Source organism: Candoia aspera, chromosome 14 (genome assembly GCF_035149785.1).
Source record: "Candoia aspera isolate rCanAsp1 chromosome 14, rCanAsp1.hap2, whole genome shotgun sequence".
In the NCBI taxonomy this organism is placed as follows: Eukaryota; Metazoa; Chordata; class Lepidosauria; order Squamata; family Boidae; genus Candoia; species Candoia aspera.
In genome coordinates, this window is record NC_086166.1 from 17544880 (window position 1) to 17571101 (window position 26222).

At 46.6% G+C, this 26222-nt stretch overlaps 1 protein-coding gene across 1 annotated transcript; it reads left to right on the forward strand.

Moving 5' to 3' along the window:
• Positions 1-451: 451 nt before the first annotated feature.
• SYNGR3 (synaptogyrin 3) lies at positions 452-25648 on the forward strand. Its single transcript, XM_063315162.1, has 4 exons — positions 452-558; positions 16508-16745; positions 21612-21754; positions 23523-25648. The coding sequence occupies exons 1-4, from the start codon at positions 460-462 to the stop codon at positions 23733-23735; spliced, it is 693 nt and encodes a 230-aa protein (XP_063171232.1). The 5' UTR covers positions 452-459; the 3' UTR covers positions 23736-25648.
• Positions 25649-26222: the final 574 nt, after the last annotated feature.

The following is a 26222-nucleotide window of genomic DNA, read 5'->3' on the forward strand; positions in this document are numbered from 1 at the left end:
GACGGCAGTCGGCGTCTTAGCTCGCCTCTCCTCGCAGTGCCGGTGGAGGCCATTTCCCCGGCCTCGTCCGGCCTCCAGAGCCACCTCCAGGCTGGGCAGGCAGAAAAAAGGGCTCGCAGGAGCTCGTCGGGCTGGTCTCACATGCTTTAGCTCCATGCAGACGTTCACCCTGCGTTCGCGTGGATGCTGGAACCCAACAGCAATAATCTGGTGGGACGAGGCGGGAGCGAGGGACCCCCTCCCGCCGGAGAGGGGGGGCGTGGGGGAGCTCGAGGGCACTGCGGAGTCGCCAGGGCAGCGCCAGCAGGAGCGCGGACTGCGCGGCGGGCGGGCGGGCGGTGGCGCCAGCTCGCTCGTCCCCGTCCCCGCCCGCCGCCGCCGCCGCCGCCGCCGCCGCCCCCTCCTCTCTTTGCCTTCGCAGCTCGAGGCGGCGGCGGCGGCGGCGGCGGCGGCGGGACGATGGAGGGCGCTTCCTTCGGAGCCGGCAGGGCGGGCGCGGCGGTGGACCCCGCGGAATTTGCCAGGCGGCCCCAGACCCTGCTCAGGGTCCTCGCCGGGGTAAGAGCATCCGCGCCTTCCTCGCCCCCGGAGAGGCCCTTCGCTGCCCCCGGGAAGGGAGTGGCGCTGCAGCCCGGGGCCGTTTGGCGCTCTTCGCCTTTTTTTGCGCGCGGGGGGGGCAGCTCACGCCGCGCGTCGTGGCCGGTGCAGCCCCTCGGGAGCGCCGGAGCTCTCCTCCCTGGTCCCCACCTTTTAAGGCAGATGTGCAGGACGACAGCTCCCATCATCCCCAGCCAGCCTGGCCGTCAGGGGGACCCCAAGTGGGAGCCCGAACGGTGCGGCCCCCTCCCTCCCCCGCCCCCGTTTCTCGGGCGATCAGGCTGCTGTTCCCCAAACCGTGTAACGGGTGGGACCTGCGTAGGCGGACCCCCGACCGCCCCGCGCCGGTCCCGCGGCTGCCTCGTCTCCCCCGCCTGTTCGCCCTCCCGCTTCTGAACCGGGCGCAACAAGCGGGCGAGGCCGGCTTGCCGTTCCCCGCCTTGCGAAGTCAGCGGGGGCATCGGCCCCCCGCCAGCCCGCGCCGCAACGGCCCAGCCAGCCGGCTCAGCGCTTCCCTGGCTTTCTCCAGCCCTGGAAGCCAGGCGCGACGGCGGCGCCGGGTTGCGGAATCCTGCGCCGCGGTGGGAGCCGCTGCGAGCCGGGCTCCCCGGGAAGGCGACGGGGTGGGGGGGACCAGACAGACAGACATGGCTCCTCCGGTTCTCTGGGTGTTCCCGCGGCGCCCGCCGGCCTCCCAGCTCGGCGACACGGAAACGGCCGGGGCCTCTTGCGGGGCTGAGGAGAAAGGGCGGGAGCCTTGTGGTTCCGGCAGCAGGGCAGGCGGGGCAGGCGTGGGGCTTCGGCAGGTTCCACCGGGCATTGCTGACCCACTGCCCCACTTCCCGCAGCGATGGGGGCCTCGCCAGCCCCACCTTTCAAGGCCCCGGGGAAGGGAGCAGCACAGGCAGTTTCTTCTGGGGTCTCCCCAGTCCATGTCAGCCTCAGTCTTAGGCTTGCTTTCCTGCTGAGGACCCCCAAAGCTGCTGTGATTGGCTGCATATTTTGAAGGGCAGAAGTAATTTCCTCATTATCTCTTTAGGTAAGGAAGGTGTAGGGCATTTCAGCCTAGTTAAGTGTGACTCTCATCTTTTAGATAGTGTCATTAATATGCTAATCATGTGAATATACACCAGTAAGATAATGCATTTAAAAAGGAAAGGATTGGAAATCCACTCCTATATTGGAAAAGACGCAGGGGGGTGAGGAATTCTACAATTATTTGGTTTAACATTTTAAGTCAAAAGAGAAACCCTGTACTAAGATATACAGTAATTTGAAGGCAGGACTTCCTCCAAAACTTGCTTTTGATGTGTTAATTCAGACTGAAGTACTGTAATAATACAGAGGAGGCTGTCACCTGAGCATACACAGAACACTCTCTCTTGCTACTGCTTTATAGCAAGGAATGCTTGTCATGGGAAACAAAAAAGCTTGTGGGGGCTTGAAAAAGCAACAGATTTGTGATGGGGTCAGCTTTTGAATTCACTTCCTCAGACCTACTGGCCACGTTCACATGGAAACTCAGTTACAGAATTAGCCCATTTTCTGGATCTGCACAATACCATAAATGCACTAAATGGGATGGGTCTGTGCAATACGATAAGCCAGATTAAAATTAGCCAAGAGTAGCATTTGAATGCATGCATTCACTAGACCTTTCACTGACCTATTTAAATGGTTTGGCCTTATTCAGCTATGGATTATCTTCAGGAAAATACATGTGTTTATGGATATGGGGTGGGGGGAGAAGTAATCTATGGTCATGAAATACAAAAAAGGAAAGAAAGTTATCGGTGACAGTGACACAGTGACATTGTTGAAGGTGTCTGTGTTGTTTCTAAGAACAGCAACATTTTCATAGCCAGGTGCCATATTTTTTAAAAACCACCTTTTCAGCCTTTGAGGATTCTTGCTCATCTCCCTGTATTTTGAGAGGCTCAGTAGATCCAATAAAACAGGTTTGATAAGCCTGTTTGAAGTATTTTACTGCTGGGGCTGTGTGTAAAAAGATGGTGCAATCTAGGGGTTTCCAGCAGCCCCAGAGAGGACCTGGCCACTTAGACACAGCTAGCAAGTTGATGTTGATCAAATCCAACTTCCTGCCAGAAAGAGTCTGTGGAAGCTGTTAGGACATAAGGCAACCTGGCCCCTATTACCCGGCAGCCCCGAAGCTGACTGGCCCATCCCTGAGCAGCGCTTGCTGTTAGCAAATCTATCTTAAGGGGACTGAATTTTTCTTCCATTTTGTGGGCACCCTCACAAAATGGCTGCCATGGGCTGGGCTTATTAATGGTTGGGCTCCCAAAATGGTCATGACCATTTCCCAAATGCCCACCTATCAGAAGGGAAATGAGTAAGGTTTTTTGCCCTGTCAGCCTGACTGAATTTTGCCTTTTTTCTGGGCAAGTGACTGGACTTCCAAACCAAGTTAAAATCAGGGGAGCTACGAAACCTGTGGAATGAAGCCAGGCCCCAGTCCGCCCACCCTTGTTCTATGAAGCTGGCTGCCTCTCTCAGAGTTGTGGCATCTGCAGATTGGGTATGCAGCCCCTCTGCATGTTTTCCAGGCCTGGAATAAACATGTCGAACCACACAGAGCTGGGATTGTTCCCAGCCTTGCTTCACCCAAACTGTTTCTCCAGGCCATCGAGGTTTCTCTGCGTCATGAGGGACTGTGTGTTAGCTGTTGCCAGTTCCATGCAGCACACAGCTTACTACCCTGTCAATGATGTTGCAGGAGACCTTATCAGATTCTTAAGATAATTAAGGATATTCTTGTCAACAACAAGATGCAGTGATAACTGAGTCGTCTAACCTAGATTAATAAGCACCTGCAGTGGACGAGCTTCCATTATGTTCTATCAACCTCAAGGGGTAAAGGAAGCCATTCGGGAGGCTTCAATTTAGCCATTTCACACGCTGGAATCTCCCTTTGAAATTCCTCTGCTTGAGAACAGCAGCTTTCAAGTCTTCATTGCTTCTCGCAGTGAAGCAATTCTGCAAGATGGACATGCTCCTTTGCTACTGCCCCCACATGGTCTTTTCTTACCCCAAATTTGCCTCCTGTTCGTTTTTTGGGTAGGAAGGGACATGAAGCTTGCTTGTTTCTTCTATGTAAAAATGGCTGTAATAATATCACCGTAGCAGGCAAACTCCATCGTTGGTGCAACTGGCAGACTCAAGTCTATCAAGCAGAAACTAGGTTCTGCCTTGAGAAGTTTGCAGGTTTCAACAGCAGACAAGAAAGAAACAGGGGGACAGAAGTGTTGGATTAGAAATCAATTAGGGATGGGCTAGGGAATATAGTAGGGACGCGGTGGCCCTGCGGGTTAAACCGCTCAGCTGCTGAGCTTGCCGATCGGAAGGTCGGTGGTTCAAATCCACGTGATGGGGTGAGCTCCCGTTGCTAGTCCCAGCTCCTGCCAACCTAGCAGTTCGAAAACATGCAAATGTGAGTAGATTAATAGGCACCACTTCGGCAGGCAGGTAACGGCGTTCCGTGTAGTCATGCCGGCCACATGACCACGGAGGAAGTGTCTACGGACAAACGCCAGCTCTTCGGCTTTGAAACGGAGATGAGCACTGCCCCCTAGAGTCGGACACGACTGGACTTAATGTCAAGGGAAACCTTTACCTAGGGAATATAGTTCCACCACTGAGGCTACCAGCGTTGGGGTGCTCTGGGTAAGGTACCTTTATAGAATCACAGAATGTAAAGGTTGGAAGGGTTCTTAGAGATTATCTAGTCCAACCCTCTGCTCAGCGCAGAAATCCACTGCAGCCATGGATAGCATCCGTGGCAGCCATTCGGCCTCTGCTTGAACACCTCTAATGAAGGAGAGTCCACTGCCTCTTCCCAAGGGACTCCGTTTCATTGCTGAGCAGCTCTTACCATAATGAAATTCTTCCTGATGTCTCACTGAAACCTACCTCCTTGTAAGTTAAGCCCATTATTCCTTGTCCTAAACAGTTCTGTCCTGTCTGCTACATGATAGCTCTTTACACGCTTGAAGTCACCAATCATGTCTCCTCCAGGCTGAACAGACCGAGTGCTTCTAACTGCTTCTCAAAACTTTTTCCCTCGAGGTACTTCATCTGCTTATCCTCTGACATGCTCCAGTTTGTCAGTGTTCTTCGTAAAATGTGGTGCCCAGAACTGGATGCAGTATTCTGGCTGTATGTGGTCTGACCAATGCAGAATAGAGAGGAACAAAGATTTCTCTTGACTTTATTTTATGTTCTATCCCGCCTTTATTATTTTTATAAATAACTCAAGGCGGCAAACATACCTAATACTCCTTCCTCCTCCTCTTTTCCCCACAACAGCAAGCCTGTGAGGTGGGTTGAGCTGAGAGGGAGGGACTGGCCCAGGGTCACCCAGCCAGGTTTCATGCCTAAGGAGGGACTAGAACTCACCGTCTCCTGATTTCTAGCCTGTTGCCTTAACCACTAAACCAAACTGGTTCTCTTGATCTTGACAGGAGACTTCTGTCCAGGATTGCAGTTGCTTTTTACGCAGCTGCATTACACCCTTGGCTCATGTCCAGCTTGTGATCCATCAAGACACTTAAATCCATTTCACACGTACTGCTATCCAATATGCCCCGCCCCGCCCAATATTCAGTTAGATTCTTTCTACCCAAAGGACTGTGCTTGTCCCTGTTGAAATTCATGTTGCTGGCTTCTACCCTTTCTTCTTGCTTGTTGAGATCTTCCTAAATCTTAGTAAGGTATTTGCTATCATTTTTTTGTGTCATCCTTAATTTCAATAATCATGTTTTCTAAGCCTTACTCTAAATCATTTATAAATATGTGGAACAGCTCAGAGCTCTGTGGTACGCCCCTTGATACTTCTCTCCAGTTTGATGTGGAGCCATTGACTTACGTTCATGGGGAACACTTGTACAACCAACCCTGAATCCAACTAATGATCACACAGTTTGGCTGAGCTTCACTGCTAGGCTCTCATAATCTTTCCATTCTTCTGCCTCTTCCCCCCCTCCCACTGCATCTTGGTTGCTGTGTGAGTAAGACAGAAGCAGATGAATTTTCTAAAGCAATTTACCTGCTGCTTTGCTTGAAGTAGGTGAGAAACCATCTTTACATTTTCAAAAATGAACTGATACATAGAACTCCATCACATAAAATAAATCAAGCCTTTAAGATGTTTCAGGTTTGTTCATTCCTGAGATTAGGGAACATTTGTACAAATCTGCCCTCCTCTCTTTTCAACTGGCAATTAGAGGAAGAGGTGAGAATTTTAGCCTCTGATAAGTGCCTTTTTGTTTTTCTTAAAATAAAACTTTCAACCACAAAGGTTTAATTCACTAGAGGGCAACTCTTGGAAAAATGACAGATTTAAAACACAGCAAAGATTTCCTTGCAAAAGCAAATTTTCTGTGTGATATACTCTTTTCAGTCCCAAGAGTGCCCTAAGATTCAGCAGCACAATTTGGATTGTCATCTTTAATTTGCTAAAGCATCTCCCACCTCCTGCCCCATCCTCAAAAACCTGACTGAATTTTGGTTTATCTGACACTCATTAGAACATGCCCTCAAGGACTTATGGAAGCCAAAACAATTTTTAAGATTGTGCCATTGAAAAAGATTGCCTGTTTTTATAGTATATTTAAATGCTTAAAGCTGAGTTAATTTTGCCAAACTTGAGACATTTGGTTGTGGTTACTGCAACATAAAAATAAAATAAAAATAAAAAGATAATAAATAAAAAATAAAAAATAAAATAAAAGCCAAATTGATCTAGTGGTGAAGGCACCAGGCTAGAATACAGGAGGCTGTGAGTTCTAATCCCACTTTAGGCATGAAAGCTGGCTGGGTGACCTTGGGCCAGCCACTCTCTCTCAGCCCAGCCCACCTCAAAGGGTTGTTGTGGTGGGGAAAATAGGAGGAGGAAGGAGTCTTAGGATGTTCCCCACCTTGAGTTATTTAATAAAGGGATAAAAAATCTAAAACAACAACATAAAACTGCCACTAAACATAAAAACTGGATTCTAGAATTATGAAACTTTAATTCAGCAATAGTGGAAAAGTAGTGGAAAAATTACCTGAATATCTCCTTTTGATATTTAGCCTATCTTTAAAACAGCTTTCCAATAAACTGTATAAAAACAGGCAAGATTGTGAATCTTCTTAATATTCCACTCAGACAAATGTATCTGAATGTCACGCGCACTGCTTTGAAGAAACCTTTGAGAACTTCCTTCTGTCTGCAACCCCTCTGTGGCCGATCACCTGCAGGTGATTTTTGTTCACCGTAGGCAACCAGACAAGTATTTGTAATCTTCCTTATGATTTCCTGGCAATAAACAGCATCTCGGACTCGCAGTTACTGGTGCCGCTGGCATATTGCCCAGTTTCTCGGACCCAACTCTGACGCTATCCCATCTGTGGGGGGGCTCCACTGGCTGTTGCTATGGAATGGATGCTGTCCCTTAAACCTGGAGGCTTCTGTGCTTGTACAGGGCAATGAGCAGATCAGTCTGTCCCATAAAATCAGCATCCCAAGGGATTGTTTCATGCAGGATCTCCCTGGGATTGGTCTTTTCCCACAAGAAAGTTAATGCTCCATGGGAAGAAGCAGTGGAAAATGAGCTCAAATACTCTGTGCCCAGGAATTCACTGGCAGGTGCATTCACTGCCCCTTTCTCTGACTCAGCAGGCCTTCTTGCCTTGGAACAAGCTGCGCCTACAAACCATGTAGACCTTCTTGGCTTGAGGCATGCCAGTTCTGTGCCAGTCAGGGCATATCTTAAATGGTATATGCTCCAATTTAAGATATGTGTATCTAATCTTGAATAGGATGTTTGATCCCTAAGCATTAACCGGTTCCCAATCAGATGAGTTCCTTTTGGGGGGTGTCTCTTGAAGGTGCCTTGTTTTCAGTGTCCAAAGGCCTCCTAAAGTATTATGAATTTGGAGAGGGCCAGAGGCTGCTTCCCACTTCCTGCCAACTGGCTATTGTCTGCAGCGAGGATGACATTTAGTTATTTGCTTTCTCAGTGGTCCTTCTTTGCAATGTAAAATGAAGTTTTTGCTTAACAACATCAATAGGACAGGAGCTTGAACCACACACACGCACACGCACACACAGACAAATTCAAATCTGTATTGCAGTCCTCCGCTGCCTATCTTTGGCCTTTCAGCTCCTTTTCCACACTGTCCTTCAGTCTTTTCCCCACTTACTGGCTTTATATTAGGCGTCTGTAGGTACGGCTGGCACTTCCTGTATAAATGTTTTCCTAGCCGCATTGTCCTTTTGCTACAGTTTTGTCAGGTTTTATGGCTGACCATCCTAAGTGAGAGGAACGTGCCTGGACGTTTTATGGCATCACAGCAACTCTGCCAACACCAATCAAGGGGGCCACAGAGTTACTTGCCATCTGAAAATGTCATTGGTCCTTTATCCTCTTGTTAGGATTATAATTATGCTTTCATGATTAAAGTGAAAATCAATTGTTTTGCCCATTTCAAGAAATGCTTCCTTCCCCTTCCCCACCGCCCCTACACACTTGGCTTGAGTTTCGTTCGGTGTGTTTTAAACAGAACAGAGGGTGTTTTTCTCTGGATTTTTGTGCTCAGGAGAACATGTTTCTAGGTGGGAGAAAAACAGGGCTTAGTGTGAACAGATGAGCAGAAAAGCTGGGCAGATGCCAGCCATCCTGTCTTTATTGGGATTTTGAAGGGCAGGTAGGGGGGTGTTGAGGTGGGTAGGGAGAAAAACAAGGCTATCAGTTGCCATCTCTTTACACTGTTTTATCCAGGGAAGAATTTATCTGTCCAGCATTCATCTGGTGCAAGGAAAAGGAGGCATCAGTGAACTGGACTGAACTCCTGTTGTCGTTGAGAACAAGTAGACACGTACATGAGAAAGCGATAGACAGACTGTGTCAAGGACAGGCAGCCTTTGGGGACACTGGGCACAATACATGGCCCCTTGTCATCCCCAAAGGAGCATGTTGTGAGCTGTCTCACAAAATGGCTATCACAGCAACTTCCTGCTCAGTAAACAGCTGCTTCTCTGGTTGACTAGCCAGACCCCCCCCCCAAAACTACAACACCCCAGGAATTTGCCAGACAGCCTGAGGCCCCAGGTTGCCCTCTCTGACTCCAGCTTCCCTTGGCCTTTTCTAGAACAACATCAATAGGACAGTTCTGCACAGCAGCCCTCCACCATTATTATTTTCTTGGAAGAGAAGATTAGAGGTATTCCCTGAAATAAAACTATAAAACTAAAATAAAACTAGAGCCAGTTTGGTCTAGCACTTAAGGCACCAGGCTAGAAGCCAGGAGGCTGAGAGTTCTAGTCCCGCCTGAGGCATGAAACCTGGCTGGGTGACCCTGGGGCAGTGCCTCCCTCTGAGCCCAACCCACCTCACAGGGTTGTTGTTGTGGGGAAGGAGTATTAGGTATGTTCCCTGCCTTGAGTTATTTATAAAAATAATAAAGGCGGGATTTTAAAAAAATCAAATAAATAATAAATGTGATGCTTGCAGCTGAGACTTTGCTTTGCAAAACACCAGTGTTACAAGTTTCAAAAATTAAAGAAATGCTTTGAAAATGTCTAAGTCTGGTAGGGTAGGAATCCCGGCAGTGAGCCAGGGCACCATCTCCTCTATCTCTGCGATTAATATGAATTTTTCACAATCTGATTATTTTACTAAAATGGAGGCTCAGAAGCAACACAAGTCAAGGAGCAGCAGGTGAGGGGATTGAAATCCACGCAACATAATGAAGATCCCTGCCATCTTGGGACCCGTCTCTGCTTTGTTCCTGAGCTTGCCCAAAGCTTGCTGTTCCCTACCACCACCACACCACCATGTGCACAGAACTGGAAGGCCGCTCTGAGGTCATGTGGTCCAACCTGTTGTTCAGTGCAGACGTGCTGAAACACTTGTCAGTGAAAGTGGTGTAATTCTTCGCTCCTTGAAGGCTGCAGAAACGGGGCTGGAGGGGACTATAGGCCAAGGACTTTCATATGACCATCTTAGGCTGGATCTTCAATTCCAGCGAACTTTTAAAAGAGAGCTCCAATTCCAAACACTGCTACTGCAATATTTTTTTGTGTAGAATAAGATCATGTATAAGAATTCTATACTTAAATGTTGAATATAGGCTTTGCAAACCTACTGAGAATCTTCCCACCATAAATCCCACCAAATCTATTATCGTGGCCTTAATTTGCCCTGAGGATATTGAGTTTTCTTTCATCTCTTCAGGTGTCTTCAGCTGAGGCCATCCAATCTGCACCTCTGGTAATTAAACTGGATATCTAATCTGAACATTAATATAAACTAGATATCCAGTTTGCTTGTCTATGATCTAGGGCACACATCTGTGTTAGGAGTTTTAGACAATGACTTTTCTGCTCACAATGCACTGGGCACTGCAGCATTGGTGCTGTAATTAAAATGTGCCCATTTCTAACCTTGCCTGGGCTTTGAACTTAGAGGGGTGCTAAACAAATAGTTTTTGCAGCTTTATAAGGTTGTTGGAAATTTACTGGTTCCTGCAGATCTCAGGCTCTTGACTGATGCCTGAACTGGCACTGATTTGATGCAGACCCAAACTGCTGTAGGAAACGTCAAGCAGGTAAACGAAGATACTTGGAGTGGAGAGGAGGAGATCTGAGGGGTGGTCCCCCCCCCCCCAGTCATGCTGTCCAGGTGTTCCCCTTTCTGACAGCTTGTGTGTTGCTTTTCAATCCCTGGCAGTATTTTCACAGTACAGAGAGCCATCTTTACTTAGCCAGCACATCATCTCGGCCGTGCATGGGGGCTGCTTGTCCTGCCAAGAAGCTTGGCTTTGCAGTGGCTCTGAAAACAAGGCGTGAACTGGGGGAGGACTGCAGGTAGGGAGAGCAAGCAGCCAAGGGCAGGGAGGGCATGAAATGGATCTCGCCTTAGTTTGCACCATGGAGGGGGGAAGGAAAAATTACCCAGTTTTATTTTTTATTGCTGCTTGCCAGCTCTTAGCTTATAGAATTGCAGCTAAAAATGCCTACGCTCAGCCTAGGCCATTTTCCCCTCCTCGCCAACTCATGGACTCTTCCTCAGCCTTCCCTGTTCTACCCTCCCTCTTCTTGTTCTGAGTAAGAGTTTAGGACTTCTCCTGGCTTCAGAAAGGAAATCAAGTCTCCTTTGACTTACATAGACTTGTTCATATAGTTTTCTTGGCAACAATGGGGGAGTAGCTGGCCATTCTCTCCCCCTACCCCAGTTTTCCAACCTAGCCTATTGCTTTGGGAGTGAAGCCAATTCAGCGGCCTGCTAGGACCACTGAAATGGAGCAGAGCTTAACACAGCTTAGAAGCTGGCACAGAAAAAGAAAATTATCTTAGATAGCTTCAGTGAGCATGCCAGAGAAACACAGGTTCTTGCTCTTACACATTCAGCCCTCCCAAGCATAAAGAATCACATGCTTAGACACATTAGGTTAAGGAGTAAAAAGCTTACTGACTTTATTCTTTGTTGCTTCTGCTACATCCATCTTGGTGGAAAAGGTGAAGTTCCTTTGTTCTTCTTTCCTTTCTAAATACTTAGTTTGCCCTAAACTCTCAGCCCTACAGCTGCCGAGAGGTGTGTGAAAGAGAGGGACAGAATCCCTCAAGGCCCAAGCACATGGCCCTGATGAAGGGAGCAGCATCCATGCTGCCTCCCCCTGGGTGGAGAAGAAAGGGGGAAAGAGAGAGAGGAAGTGGGAGTAGCAACAAACAGCTTCCTCTGAGTTGCATTGTGGGGCAACTTACATGTTAATGAGGCATGCTGGATTTGCCAAAACCTCCAACACCCCTTCTCAAATCCTGCATGAATCATGCCTACACAAGATTTAACTCACTTCGTAGGCCTTGATAGACACCCCTTGCCAGTGGCTTTGTCAGGATGTCAGCAATCATGTTCTCCGAGGGACAATACTCCAAATGTATTAGTCCTGTCTCCTGGGCCTCTCTAATCGTGTGGTAACGAACATCCATGTGCTTGGTCCGCCCTCCCACCTTCTTTGATAGAGAGAGTCTTATACAACTTTGGTTGTCCTCAAAGACTCTTATTGGAGCAGGAACACTAACCCCCACATCATCAAGTAGGCACTTGAGATATTGTACTTCTGCGCATGTCTCAGCCACTAAGACATACTCCACTTCAGTAGTTGAGTGTGCCAATATAGTCTGCTTGTGACTAGTCCAGCTCACAGCCCCTCCCCCAAACAAAAACACATTCCCACTAGCGGATTTGTGATCAGTTTCATCTTCTGCCCAATCTGCATCGGTGTACCCTACTAGTTCAAGGAGAATCAGTTGCTGGAAGCTTAAGCTTCAGGCCTGCAGTCCCCTTCGGGTATCTTGCCACCCGCTTAACACCTCTCCAGTCCCTTTGGGTGGATGTGCTGGTTTTTCTGCAGAGGATCCCCACTGCAGTTGAAATATCTGGCCTTGTTGTGGCTGACAGACAGAACAGCTTCCCAATGGCCTCTCTGTAGCCATTGTTCTGAGGCAACAGTTCACTAGTGTCCTTGACTTTGTGAAAGTCTGGTTCCATTGGAGTTGGCACTGTGTTTGCATCTTCCAGCCCCAGGCTCTCCAATAACTCAAAAATCTTTTGCTTCTGACTAAAGAGAAAACTTCCATCCTCCTCTCTGTCAATTTGTATCCCCAAGTAGTAGCTCGCCTTTCCAAGGCATTTCACCTCTACTTGGATACAATTTCATCAATGTCCCTTTGATATGAGGATCAGATCATCTACGAATGTCAGAATGAACACGTCTCTGCCATTCTTGTGTGGTGTGTAAAGGCAGGGATCAGCTTTGCCTTGAGTGAAACCTTGCTTTATTTAGCATCTGGTTTAATTTCACATTCCAGGCACTTGCTGCTTGTTTCAGCCCATAGATCGCCTTCTGAAGCTTACACACTAAAACCTTTGGACTTCTCCCCTTTTATTCTGTTTGGCCTTAAAGACCCATTTGCAGCCAATTGCCTTTTTGCCAACAGGTAACTTTGTGAGTGTCCAAGTGTTATTGTGTTGCAGAGCCTCAAACTCTTCTTGAGCTGCTTTCCTCCACTTACTTGCTTCAGCTGGCGGGAGCTGTTGCACTTCCTTCCATGATGCATGCTCTTTCAGCAACGCCACTCCTGTGAGGTAGGACAGCCGCTTGGCTAGAACTCCCTTGTTGGGTCGCGATGAGCGCCTCAGGTCCAGAACAGAACTTAGGTCTGGATGACACTGCATCTTTGCCCCTTCTGTTCCTCCTGGTTCCTCATCATCTGACTCAGGCAGAGTCTCCATCTCGATGTCCTCTCTCTGGGCTTGCCTGCTCGCTGCACCTGGAAACACTGGGTAAGGTACTTTGAACAAGTCATCATCACCTCTCCCTTCTGCAGTGCTATTGGTTAGAGGATTCTTGTTTGGCTCTGTTTCATCTGTTGCTTTTGTTGGTAATCTATTTTGTAGGTAAGTAACTGTCATTGCTACTTCCCTCCGTCGGTTACTTCCAACAGATGCCTGAATTGGCCCACACAGCTTGGTGTGATTCTGCTCCAGGGGCTGCTTAGAGCGCCTGGTGCTTTGTTTTGAAATTGCAGGCCTTGTGGCCTTTCCCTGCATGCAGGCTTTGCGCCTTGCATCACTCTTACCACAGTCCTTGCATGCCAATCCATTTTTCTTTACTTGAAGAACTGCATTTGAATCTCTGCGTTCAAATCTTCTGTCCCAGAAAGTGGCTCTGTTGTCCTCCCTTCCTCGGTGACTAGCCAACATGCCATGTCTGGCCTCTCACAATTGAGAAAAATCGAACCTCGATTTAGGAATCCTGTTAAAAAGACACCCTTTTGATCCATTACTTTGCATCTGTCACCCTTAAATCGAAGGGTATGCCCCTTCTTCATGAGGGCAGATGTGCTAATCAGGTTCATTCTCAATCCTGGAACATATAAAACAGTTGCAATCATATTTTGCTGTGTGGTTCCATTTCCACACCTTAGGAGGGCGTGCCCCTCCCCTTCTACTGGGATTGTCCTTCCATCAGCCAAACTGATTTCTTCCTTTGAACTTGGGTTCAATTCAATAAAGAAATCTGGATCATTAATCATGTGCATACTGCATCCACTGTCTATAATAAAAGAAGAGCAACTTTTATTAATGGCTGAAAATGCAACAAAAGTTGTTTCTGAAGCCTTTTCTCTGTTGGTTTTCTGATCTGCCTTCCTGTCCTGACTCATGACACTTCCTGGCCCAACAGTTTTTCCTTAAGTGCCCACTCTTTCCACAAAAATGGCACTTGATGGCTTTCTTTGTCTTTGAAGCACCTTTCTGCTTCTGACCTCTATCTTTGCCCTGAGGCTTTGAAAAATAGCTTGCCTCTTGATGGGCTTGATTTGCATTTGAATAGAAAGCCTGCCTAGAGTATTCAGATTTTAATTCCTGAATTAAATTTGAGAGTGGCTGGGTAGAATTCCTGTAACTTGCAACAAAGCTTGAGAAACTTTGAGGGAGAGATCCTAATAAAAATCCAACTTGAATTCTATTATCCAAAATCACATCACTACAAGCAAGCTTGTACAATAATGACTATACTTTGGAAATATGCTTGTCAATATCTCCATCTGGTTGCAGCTTTGTGTTGGATAACTCTCTCACCAAATTAACTTGGGAATCTCCTCCCTCCCCAAAGAGTTTAAACAATTCCTCCACCATTCCTTTTGCAGTCTCTCTGTGCTGGATCTGCACCAACATCGATCCATCCAAGGAACTCAGGTCACTGGCCACCCAGTTTCAGGTCACTGGCCACCCAGTTTGCATAACCCTCTGAATCTGGACTAGGAGGATCTTTCTTTAAAACATTATACAGATTCAGAATCTTTGCCTGTCTCTCCACCCAAATTCTCCAAGGATAAAACTCTCCTGGTTTGAATTTAGAAATCACCAGATTGTAAGGCAGTACACTGGCCATCTTTGTCTAAGCAAAAAGATTTAAAAATCACTTCAAAAGAAAAAAATTCTCACTTTATGCCTAAGGCTTTTTCTTTTGTGAAGATAACCCCTCAGTAGCTAGACTGGGTATTCTCTCAAAAACAACAATGCTCATGCAAAAAACAAAACAAAAGAAAAATTTTGTTTGAAAAAGAAAATTTCTTTCTGAAAAAACCTGGGCCCATAACCTGATGAAGCCAATTCAACAGCCTGCTAGAACCACTGAAATGGAGCAGAGCTTAACACAGCTTAGAAGCTGGCACAGAAAAAGAAAATTATCTTAGATATCTTCAATGAGCATGCCAGAGAAACACAGGTTCTTGCTCTTACACATTCAGCCCTCCCAAGCATAAAGAATCACATGCTTAGACACATTAGGTTAAGGAGTAAAAAGCTTACTGACTTCATGCTTTGTTGCTTCTGCTACATCCATCTTGGTGGAAAAGGTGAAGTTCCTTTGTTCTTCTTTTCTTTCTAATTACATAATTTGCCCTAAACTCTCAGCCCTACAGCTGCCGAGAGGTGTGTGAAAGAGAGGGACAGAATCCCTCATCAAGACCCAAGCGCATGGCCCTGATGCCTCCTCACGGGTGGGGAGAGAGAGGGGAAAGAGAGAAAGAGGAAGTGGGAGTGGCAACAAACAGCTTCCTCTGAGTTGCATTGTGGGGCAACTTACATGTTAATGAGGCATGCTGGATTTGCCAAAACTTCCAACAGGGAGTTCCTCATGGTTTCTCATCCCAGGAGCAAGGATGTTCCATCCTGCTTGGCTTCCTGGGGTGAGCTAAGCTTGGCTAGTTGCTGCCATCCAGCTGGGTCCTGATCTCCTCCACTCAGAAGACAAGAAGGTTCTTGCTTTCTCTAGACGACTTTGTTTCTCCAGCCTCCCAGGCCTTCTTTCCACACAGCTCCCAGGCCCTGCCCATCACTGCCTGTCAGAAAGCGCACAGTTCCTCCTCCTCATGGCCTCAGGGATTTATGTCATCTTGGCTGTTGTTGTTGTTGTTGTTGTTGTTGCTTTTGCCGCATATGCTAGAAACACATACGTGGTTCTTTAAACTGTTATTTGAAACGTCACCCCACAGAGGTTAGAATGTTTATGAAGGTTCACTGATGCTGTATCTGGCTGAAGTAATGCAGACAGAAGATTGGAAAGAGCAATAGAAAAGGACAGGTGCATTGTATGGGTGGAGTTTCCATGCAGGGGTGTCCATGGGGGGGGGGCATGTCAAAAAAGGCAGGTTGGTGGCCATGTCCAAGCCTTCTGTACACACTATCCACATAAAAGGGGTGGGTTGTGTGATTTTAATATTTGATTATGTGGCTGAGGCACCCCCTTTTAGCCTGGTTTTAAAAGCAGCTTTTTTCTTGCCTTCATGGAACAAGGATTACAGTGGAGGTGGCAAGAAAAGAGCTGCCTTTAAAACAAACAGACCTAATGCTTGTTTCCATAAAGTACCTTGATCTCTCCTTGACTATCACTGAATGGCAACCTTCCGCCAAGAGGCAGGGAAGGTACAGGCAAGTTGATCACCACTGTGGAGGACCTCTCTGCTTTGGGCATACTCAGTAGTCACCCATCCTAGAGGCATTCACAGTTCTCATCCCAGCTGGTCGAGTTAAAAACCACAATTTTAATACTGATGAGCTTGGGGTTTTTTTCCCCCTCGTCCCTCCCCAAACCTTTTCCGCTTGTGACCTGTATTTTACAGAGTAATCAGAGGGCAAAGACCTTCTCCATACACACAAAAAACATGCATTCTTGATCCTCCCTGGGTATATTTTAGTATATTTTCTCCAGCATTTTTAAGTTGTTTTTGAGGTTGGACCAGAAATGAAACATGGTATAATATGAACCCTTTTGGAAAGACCTGAGCTTTTAGTGGCACACTGTTCCTCTCTTTCTCTCACCTGCCTCCCCTCCATTGCAGGTGTTCTCTATTGTGGTGTTTGGCTCGATCATCAATGAGGGTTATGTGAACACAGATAAGTCCCCGGTGCTGCGCTGCATCTTCAATGGCAATGAAGGAGCCTGCAACTATGGTATTGCAATAGGGCTGCTGGCGTTCCTGGCCTGCAGCTTCTTCCTGGTGATGGACCTCTACTTCCAACAGATCAGCAGTGTGAAGGACAGGAAGCGCCTTGTACTCTTGGACCTTGGCTTTTCTGGTAGGTCCTATGGGATGGAGCAGGAGGCCTGACTCATGCAGTGGCTGGGTTCACACAAAATGCTTAACCCCAGACCTGGGTTCACTAAGCATTCTTGTGTCCACATAACATGTGGTGCCAAAATAAATGAACAATATTACGGCTTTGCATAATGGCCTGATTCCCAAAACAGGTTAAATCACAAACCATGAGCCTGAAGTAGTACATCCAGTGAGCATGGTTTTGTGTCGCAACTGTCCATGAACTTGGTTGTTTATGGCGAAGCCTGCATGGCTTGATCTACTTCAGATATATGAGGAAGGACAATGCTTAGTTGTCCTCAACTCCTATGCAGACCCAAGCAAAGAAAAACAAAAACAGGTCAAGCAATATCACTATTGTGTCAAAATCTGTCTTGCAGCTTCTCAGATGTTCTTTTTCCTCTGTGGAAGAAATTCCCATCTTCCCACCTTATTCTCAAGGTGCTTGAGAATGTCTTTTACATTTCTCTTGGGGGTGTTTTCAAGCTGATTGCATTTGTGTGTGATTACAATGTGGTGGGGGTGTTTTCTGATGCACACCTTTCTACAGCATGTTGATGCCTTGCCTTGGAATCTAAGGGAAGGGTGGGAAGCCAGGGAGGCTGCAGAGCCCTGCGGAGAGGCTTGTGCGATGAAAGACAGGATGTTCACACACACACTTGGCCCCTTCCTTATTTGATAAAATAAAGCAGAGGTTCTAAATTGTAAAACAAAACTGTAGTGGAAATTCTAAACTAAGCATATTACAGTATTGTTAAAAACAACCAATGAGGGCATCCGGCATGGGGGGGGGTAGTAAAAGAAGAGATACAATGGTGGTCATGGCCAAGTGATTGAAGCCCTGCCTCCTAGCAAAGGAGAATTCACCATGTCACCTGGTAGCCTGTTGCACTGGTTGACAGCTCATACGATCAGGAAGTTCCTGCTGATGTCTAACCTGAGCCTCCTTCCTTCTGTTTTTCACCGATGGTCCTGGTTCTGCCCTCTGGGATAACAGAGAATAAGTCTTCTGTGTGGCAGCCCTTCCGATATCTGGGGACTGCTCTCATACCTCCCCTCAGATACCTTTTCTGTCGGTTGTTCATACCCAGATCCTTTAACTGTTCCTCACAGGGATTGGCTTCCAGACCCCTCACCATCTCAATAGCTCTCTTGTGAACTTTCTCCAATTTCTCGCTGTCTGTTTTGAACTGTGGTGCCCAAAACTGGACACAGTACTCAGAATGGGGTCTGACCAGGGCAGTGGAACACTTTATTTCCTATGATTTGGACTCTTTGCTCCTATTTATCCACCCCAAGACAGCATCCACCATTCCAGCCATTCTTACACAGGGCGGCAATGCAGGACTGCCTTTTTCCCTGTTCGGTTTCATCCCGTTCATTTCAGCCTGGTGCTGGAGCTTGCAAAGCTTGAGCTTGTGAATCTTCTCTTTTTCATCTCAAGTATTAACCTCCCTTCCCATCTCTGTCACCTGCAGACTTTATAAGCCTCCCCTCAAATCTCTCATTCTGGTCGTTGACAGCCCAGGGCCTAGGCTGGCGAGAGGTGGCACAGCACTCCATACGTTCCTTGAAGCTGAGGTGGAGAGATTTGGGTGTGGCCATTTAGCCAGCGGAGGGCCCACCTAACAGTTTAGGTGGGCTGAGGGTCAGCTGAGGGCCTACCTAACATTTAGCCCATAGTTTACCATTTTATTAAGAATTATTTTATGTGAGACTCAGAGGAGCCCAAAACTAAGTTCCAGGCATGCCGCGTCTAAGATAGTCCTCTGATTTACTAAGCTAGTAATTCTGCCTAGAGATAAGGTTAGTCTGGCACAATTTGTTTGCCACAAACCTCTGCTTAGTCCTCTTCATTTAGCAAGTGCTCCCAAACATCTTGTTTAATAATCTGTTTGAGGACCTTGCTCTGTATGGACATCAGGCAGACAGATCTGTAGTTTCACAGGTCTTCCTTGTTCTCCTTGTGGGGGATGATATTTGCTCTCCTCTAATCTTCCAGCATGTCAGCGGTCCTCCAGGGGTTCACAAAGGTTACCGTAATGGTTCTGCTACCACCCGCGCTAGTTCCTTCACTACCGTGAGCTGAAATCTATCCACTAATTCAGTTTGTATTAACTAAATTCTCTCTTATTCTCTCCTTGTCTATCCTAAGCTGCACTTCTCTCCTTCCCCCACTGGTATAATAATGGCCAGCTAGAGCTGCATTTCCCTTCTGAGAGAAGACAGTCGCAAAATAGAAGTTAAGGAGTTCTGCCTTCTCACCATCATTTGTTACCTCTTCATCACTTTCTTCTTGCAATGGACCTATACTCTTTGGCTTTCCGAAGAACCTTTTTTGTAATTTTTGCCTCAGCTCATTCTGGACCTTAGCTTTTCTGAGAGATTTCCTATAGTTTCTGGAGACAACTCTGTATTCTTCTTTGGTCATGCTCCCCTTCTTTCATTTCCTGTACATGTCCCTTTCTCTCTTCAGCATCTTAGGGAGCTCTTTAGATTGCTCCCATTTTTCCTTCTTGTGGGGATTGCTTGCAATTGTGCATTCAGTATCCCGTTTTGTAGGACTTCCCGTCCTTCCTGGAGCCGTTGGATCCAACCCTCCTAGGCTGACCATATTTCCTTGAGACAAAAACAGGACATTGGGATGGCAAAACGGGACAGGGTTAAACTTATGTAATATTCCATATTCATGAAAAAGTAAGACAATAAAAAAAGTTTTAAAGAGTTTTTAAGATCCATTTGCTGGTCCTTAAACAGGTTACTGTTTATATAAAAAGATTTTTGTTTTCATTAAAGTGAGTAAGTTTTATTACATGAACATCTTGAGCTAACAATTATTCTTCAGTGACAGAACTCATACAAAAATTTAGGTAGATGTAGAGGGGGACTGTATTTTATCGCTTTCACTATCACCATCACGTCTCATACATGAACGGATGTTTTTAACCGAAGCCAGAATCTTTTCAGCATCCTTACGTTTCTGGCTACGTAGATGTTGGTTGATGTCACTTCTACCTCCATGAGCAATGGAAAAATGGGTATTACAATGTTGGCCTACCACTTTTGTTCCATCACTGCAGTTTGTCCAGTTTAATAAATTTGAATTCCTTCTGAAGATCGTCATTAAAACTGCAGGTTCACCTCTTCGTCTTTGGCATTGCAAGGGTAGACCTCAAGCTATAAAAAAATATGAGTTCAGTTCGCACTAGGTACAAGGCAGGCACTAGGACCGGCACGGAAGCCAGCAGGTTCAGGCATGGAGCTCCAGCCCGGTAGCCCTTGGAGTGATCGGAGGAGGCGCAGGAAGGCGGGCTCGGGCGGCCGGCTGGTTCAGCAGGGCAGGACTGGAAGCGGCGGTGGGCAGAGAAGGCGCGGGAAGGCGGGCTTGTCTGGTGGTCCGACTAGGCAAGGCTGGGAAGGTCTTCCCGGCTCTGGCTTCGACTGGAGTCAATAGGCGAGACCTGGAAGCTGACCCTGAAGAACGGTTGTCCCCAACCTGTTCCTCTTTTTTTCCGTCCTTTTATTCTTCCTTCTTCGCGCGGTTTGGAGATAGCAGCCAATGGGCTTGCTTTCTTTTTGGCGCTCTTCCGAACTGTCAAGCTGAGCTTTGTTGCAACTGTTCTGCTGTTGCTGCAAAGCTCAGACTGCATTCTAACAATAACAGCTCCATTTTTAAAAAAACGGGACAAAATTGACATGGGACAGTTGGGAAATGTTAAAAAAAACAGGACTATCCCATTCAAAATGGTATGTATGGTCAGCCTAAACCCTCTGGAGCTTATCAACACCTGCTCTTCTGAAGCCCAGGATGCAGGTCTGACTCTTCTCAGCTCCTTCTCCTCCAGGTATCATAGAGACAAGGATAACACGACCGCTTCCCCTGAGGTTCCAGGCACCTTCACTTTCTCAGCCAGTTCCTCTGCTGGTGAGGATTAGGCCCGGATAGCAGACCCTCTCGCTCCTTCTTTCGCCTCCTGACAAAGGAAGCCGTCAGCGAGAGAAGACAGGAATTTGTTGGATCTCTGACTCTCAGCAGAGTCAGATTCTGAAGTCCTCCATTATCACTATTGCACGCCTCTTTGAAAGACTCCGTCATCTGAGGCCCAAAGATCTCACCCGTATCTTCTCCCTGCGCAGGTGGTTGGCAATAAGCTCTCGGAACGGTGTCCCTCTCCTTTTATTCTTATTCAGATACTTTCAACAGGATCTCCTTGCTTTGATTCCACAAATGCAGTGCGAATGTATTTTTATTTTACATACAATGCAACACCTCCATACTTTCTGTTAGGTCAGCTTCGCTAGATAGATGTTGCATGTGCCAGTCATGACTATCATCCCATCCAGTTTGCTCTTGACCTGTTCACTTGCTCATGAGCACATGCTCTGGAAACTGGCTTCCTTATATGCCCCCTTGAGCTGCCTCAACTAGATCACAAGAGCAGTGCTCCAGTCAGCAGCTTCTCACATTCCTTAGCTTTTCTCTCTCCTGTCTCTTCCACCTCCCCTGCCAAACTCCTCTTCCTGTTTGCTTGCTCAGGAATATCAATCTCATGCACAATGTATATCAAAGCATTAGTGTTTGTTTGCTTGTTCTACTACCAACACCACAGTGCGGAGTCCTGGAACTGCATCTCCCAGAGTTCCTTGCCCGGAGTCCCACACACCAAAGGGCCAAAGCAGGACTCTGGAAATGCAGATGAAAGGAGCTCTTCAAGGCCCAGAAGGAAAGCAGGGGAAGTGGGGGCTTGGCTTGGGGTCAGAGCAGGCAGGCCTGGACTGGGGCCGAGGCCGGGGCCTGGCTGTGTGCAAAAAACCAAGGGCACTGACCATTTTTTCTGCTTGACAGGCTTCTGGTCCTTCCTCTGGTTTGTGGCGTTCTGCTTTCTGGCCAACCAGTGGCAGCAGACACCCGCAAGCAAAGCGGCATCGCAAGGAGGGGATGCTGCCCGGGCATCCATTGCCTTTTCATTCTTCTCCATCATCTCCTGGGTAAGAAAAATAAGTTCTGGGCTTCTGCTTAGCAGCCTTGCACACACTGATTCAGGGGCATGACTCTCGAATACACTAGAACATTGTTAATAAAGAAATCCAGCAGCTGCAGTGTCAGGAGCAGGCCACACCTACAGCAAATCAAGTTCGTAACTTATACCTTTCTCTTGCCTTGGTGGAGTAACAGGCTGCCAGCCCCTCACTTTGCTGCAAGGGGAATGGTCGGCTCCTGTCCCTGGCCATTACCATGGACCCAGCTTTCAGATTCAGACCTTGCCCACTCCAGCCCGTACTATAGTCAGAAGATTTCCAGGTTGGCTCTTTACGTCTTCCCAGCAAGCAGATTTTCAGAATCAACATCTAGCTGTGCCCTAAGTGTTAACTTTTTAAAATGTGTTACGTCTCTACTCTTCACAATCCCAGAAAAAAAAAAAGGAAAGGCATGTGTGTGTGTTGGGTGGGTGGGTATGTCAAAAAGTCAAGTTGGTGTGCGTACCTGCGCTATATGACACATAGAAAGGGCGGCAGGGGGGCTCTGATGGCACAGGCCTGCCTGCTATCTTAGTGACTTCGTGGGGCATCTGAATTCCAGTGAAGAATTATTGGTGGAGCTGGGGGTAGGTTGCTTCAGATATAGATGAAAATTTGACAGTTGCCACATGCTAAGTATCATAAGAATAATTTCTCCAAAGGGAGTCAGCTAATCAGATCCTCTAGTTAAAGGTAAGGGTTCCCATTTAGCCGTGTCTGACACTAGGGGGCGGTGCTCATCTCCGTTTCATGGCTGAAGAGCCGGCGTTGTCCAAAGACACTTCCTCAGTCATGTGGCCAGCATGAGTCATGGAATGCTGTTACCTTCCCACCGAAGCGGTACCTATTTGTCTCCTCACATTTGCATGCTTTCGAATTGCTAGTTTGGCAAGAGCTGGTGCAAATGCGGGAGCTCGCTCCGTCATGTGCTGCTTGGGTCTCGAACCGCTGAACTTGCAACCTTCCAGTCAACAAGCCTGGTGTCTTAACCACTGAATTTACTTAATAATGGTTTTATTAAAAAAACACAATAAAATACCTCTGTTAAAATCTACTAAATCATTAGGCCCTTTCTGGAGTATCTCTTGAGAAGCTGCTGCTGAATTTGACATCTCCTGTGTCATGCAGATAACTTGCAACGGAAGGGGTCAAAAGCAGCTCTAGGGAGTCAGTGGGAAAACTGCACAAGGGGGAAGAGTTAATCTTTTTCTCCCTACAAATCAGGAAAAAAATCTTGCTTGCATTTCTTTAATGAAACAAAGCTTAAGTGTTTTCTGAATTTCTTAACTTCCAAAACTTTGATTATAAAAAAATGGGTATTTTAGGGAAAGCCTGTACAGAATCACATATAATTAAAATAATGTACAGAAGGGCATTATAATTTAGAAAGTTATTTTTAAAAACCAATATACATTAGGGAGAATTGCAAAGGAAAAGGAAAGGAAAATAACTATAGATATTAAACAGAAAGAAAAAAGTCTACTGTTCCCACAGGACCAGCTAAACAGTTGTACTGTTAACATTCTGTTAATTAAGCACAGGAGTGGTAGTTTTGTTCACTTAAAACAGTCTAGTACATCTCATACTAATCTGTTCATGCAAATGTATTGTTAAATAGTTGTAATCCGAGTAGAGTATAACTGTCAATATAAGAACGTCCTCAATGTGGTTGACAGTCTTACCACTTTCACTGCTGGCACAAAGAAAAGTCCTCAGACGCTCTTCTTTGCCCTTACAGGTTGCCCTGACTGTAAAAGCCCTCCAGAGATACCGAATGGGGACTGACATGTCTCTCTTTGCCACGGATCAGTTTGGCCCCGATCCCATGGCAGGATATCCAGGACATCATCCCACCAGCGGTGGCATCGAAAGCACAGAAACCTATCAGAGCCCACCGTTCTCCGAGACCCTGAATACCAGCCCCAAAGGTTACCAGGTGCCAGCTTACTGAAAGGGCAGGTGACTCCCCCTCCCCATGAAGTTTCAGAGCAAACCGAAACCAGACCCAGAAAAATGGGCTGACATCCCTTCAAGGTGCAAGTATAGTCAACAGATTGGTTGCAAGTGTATTCAAAAGTACTTTTTTTTTTAATGTGGCGAGTTATGTGCTGGGTTAAACTTACTCTTAGCTAATGGTGCAGTGAATTCTGTACAGTGGTTCTTGTCTTATCTGTCCAAGGATATTTTTATATTAAAAAGAAAAAAAAGCAAGTGTTCCCTCTAAGCAGGAAACTCTAGAACAGTCATTAACTCCTACGTCTCTGGCTGAATCAGTGGCATTTGCTCATTTGACATTTGGCTGAAAGCACAGATAAAGCCTGGCAAGAGAGCAGGGGCGCTGCAGGGGAGGGGGTGTCAAAAAGACAAGGGGGCGGCACCACTGCGTGATCAAACCCCTGCCCTGTGTCAGAGGTGTCATGAATGCCTGAGAGACCAGCCAGCCAGGGTTCCCATCTCCCCTGGCCAGCTGGTACTTCGTCACGTGCTTCCAGGGAAAACCAAAAAACAGTTCTCCCAGACATTCCTGGAAGCTTCTGTCTTCTCTTTCCCTCCTTTACCATTTTATTTCTTTACAAACTTAGAAAGTTGTTTAAAAGAGATGTGCCAAGTTTAAATACCAAAAAGAATAGCTGTGTTATCTTCTCTTATGTATATTTGGGTGTATATACCTTCTATACTTCCAATACTAAATGAGTGTATAGACTGTACACGTGTGGTCCTGTTATCCCAGGACGCTTCGATGTTTAAATTGTGCACTGTAAGTTAAACAAACACATTGTTCCTGGCCAGGAAGCAAACCAGTGAATGTCTCCCAACAGCAGGAAATGTAGCATTTGACCAACTTAGGTGCCATCTCAAAGAGGACTCCATGGCTCCTACAATCTCCTCTCCTTTGAAGAACAAGCATTTCTTGTTGAGAAATCAGAGGGGAAGGAAGAAGGGTTGGGAGAATACACAAGGACAAAGGCGGAGACTTGAGTTCCAGGCGCTAGGTGGCACCCAGATATTGGTAAAGATTACAGAAATTTGGCATGCTCTTTTTCAGTATGAAGAGACCAAAATGTTATTCCTGCCATCCCTTTAAAATAGCCGTGTCTCATGTTGAGGCTACCTATGTTTTCTTCTTAAACAGAGATCCACATTGGCATAATAAACATCGTTAACACTGGGGAAATTCCCTCTCCTTTGCAAATCAAACACGTTTCATAGGGACAAGTAAAACAGATTCTTAAGCCTCAGAAGCAAGCAAAAACATTAATATAGCCCCCCCACCCCAAAGGACCAGTAATACTGAAGGGAACAAAATGTGTTCAGTTTTGAGGCTACTGAGCTGATGTAAAACCAAGAAAATGGAAACAGTTTAAAAGAAATTATTTTAAGTATTTTCAGCTGCAATAGGGGACCCCAGTATTGTTGTAGAGATCTGAGTATATAAGGAACTTCCCAAGTGCAAAAAACTTGAAAGTGTGATAATCAATATTAGCTGCCTAAGATGCCCTGGAGCAGGAAAGGCAGAATAAGAACAGAGATAGTAAATAACCAATACACTAAATTTTCAGAGACTGTTAAAATGGCCGTAGTCATATTTCAGCCTTAAGACGCTTCAGATTTGATTCTGAAAGGTGATCAAGTCAGCCCTGGCAGTTTAAAACCCATGCAAGATTGAAGATGATTTTAAAACAGGGTAGAATTGTAGCAATACAGTATTTTCCTTAGAGAGAACACTGGCGCGTTAGCAGCCCAAACTTGTGTTTAAGCATTTTAGGAAGAAAATAAACCATGCACATACAGAAACAGAACTGTAAAATATTTAAATGTTTCTCTCAGTTGTACATGTGAAATAAATGTCTGTTCAGTACAATGTATTTTTTCTAACTATAAAGAAACCCATTTCAGAGTATGCTTGTGATAACTGTAAGGAAAAAACCAAGGGAGATTATGTTCTGAGTGGTAGAACTGTCTTGGTCACTGTTAATGTGTTACAGATTACCGTTCTGAATGTATGCATGTATTGCCTTCCCTTCAGCTTCCCCAAGCTTGAGGGGACAGGAGGGAATTGGTTCGGTGGTCTGTGCAAAGCTGTATCGTGCAGCACTCACAGCTCAGACTGTAGTGGGAACAGGATGGACCAAAATCTGTGGGGTTGAGCCAGAGCAGCCATGTCGTCTTGCTGCACGATGAGGACTAGCTGCGCCGCCCAAGGCAGTGGCTTTTGCTAAAGCCAGAGGTTCCACTATACCAACCCTCAGACTGAGTCTGGCTCAGTGGCATGGCGCATCGGGAGGAGATGTAGCAAGGTCACCCCAAGATCAGTGGCTGGGCTTCCCTCCCTTTGCCTCAGACACTGTACTGGAAGCAGTTGCTTGTTGGCTCCATGTGCAAGATGTCTGGATCCCCCTCCCCACGGACAAGAGCCAAGTGGCTGACAGAATCCAGG

Bases quoted from the DNA above. Each gene is read 5' to 3' on its own strand.
- SYNGR3 (XM_063315162.1), top strand. From the start codon at position 460: ATGGAGGGCGCTTCCTTCGGAGCCGGCAGGGCGGGCGCGGCGGTGGAC. The intron at 16,746-21,611 runs GTAGGTCCTATG...TCTGCTTGACAG, and splicing joins CTTGGACCTTGGCTTTTCTG to GCTTCTGGTCCTTCCTCTGG. The intron at 21,755-23,522 runs GTAAGAAAAATA...TTGCCCTTACAG, and splicing joins TCTTCTCCATCATCTCCTGG to GTTGCCCTGACTGTAAAAGC.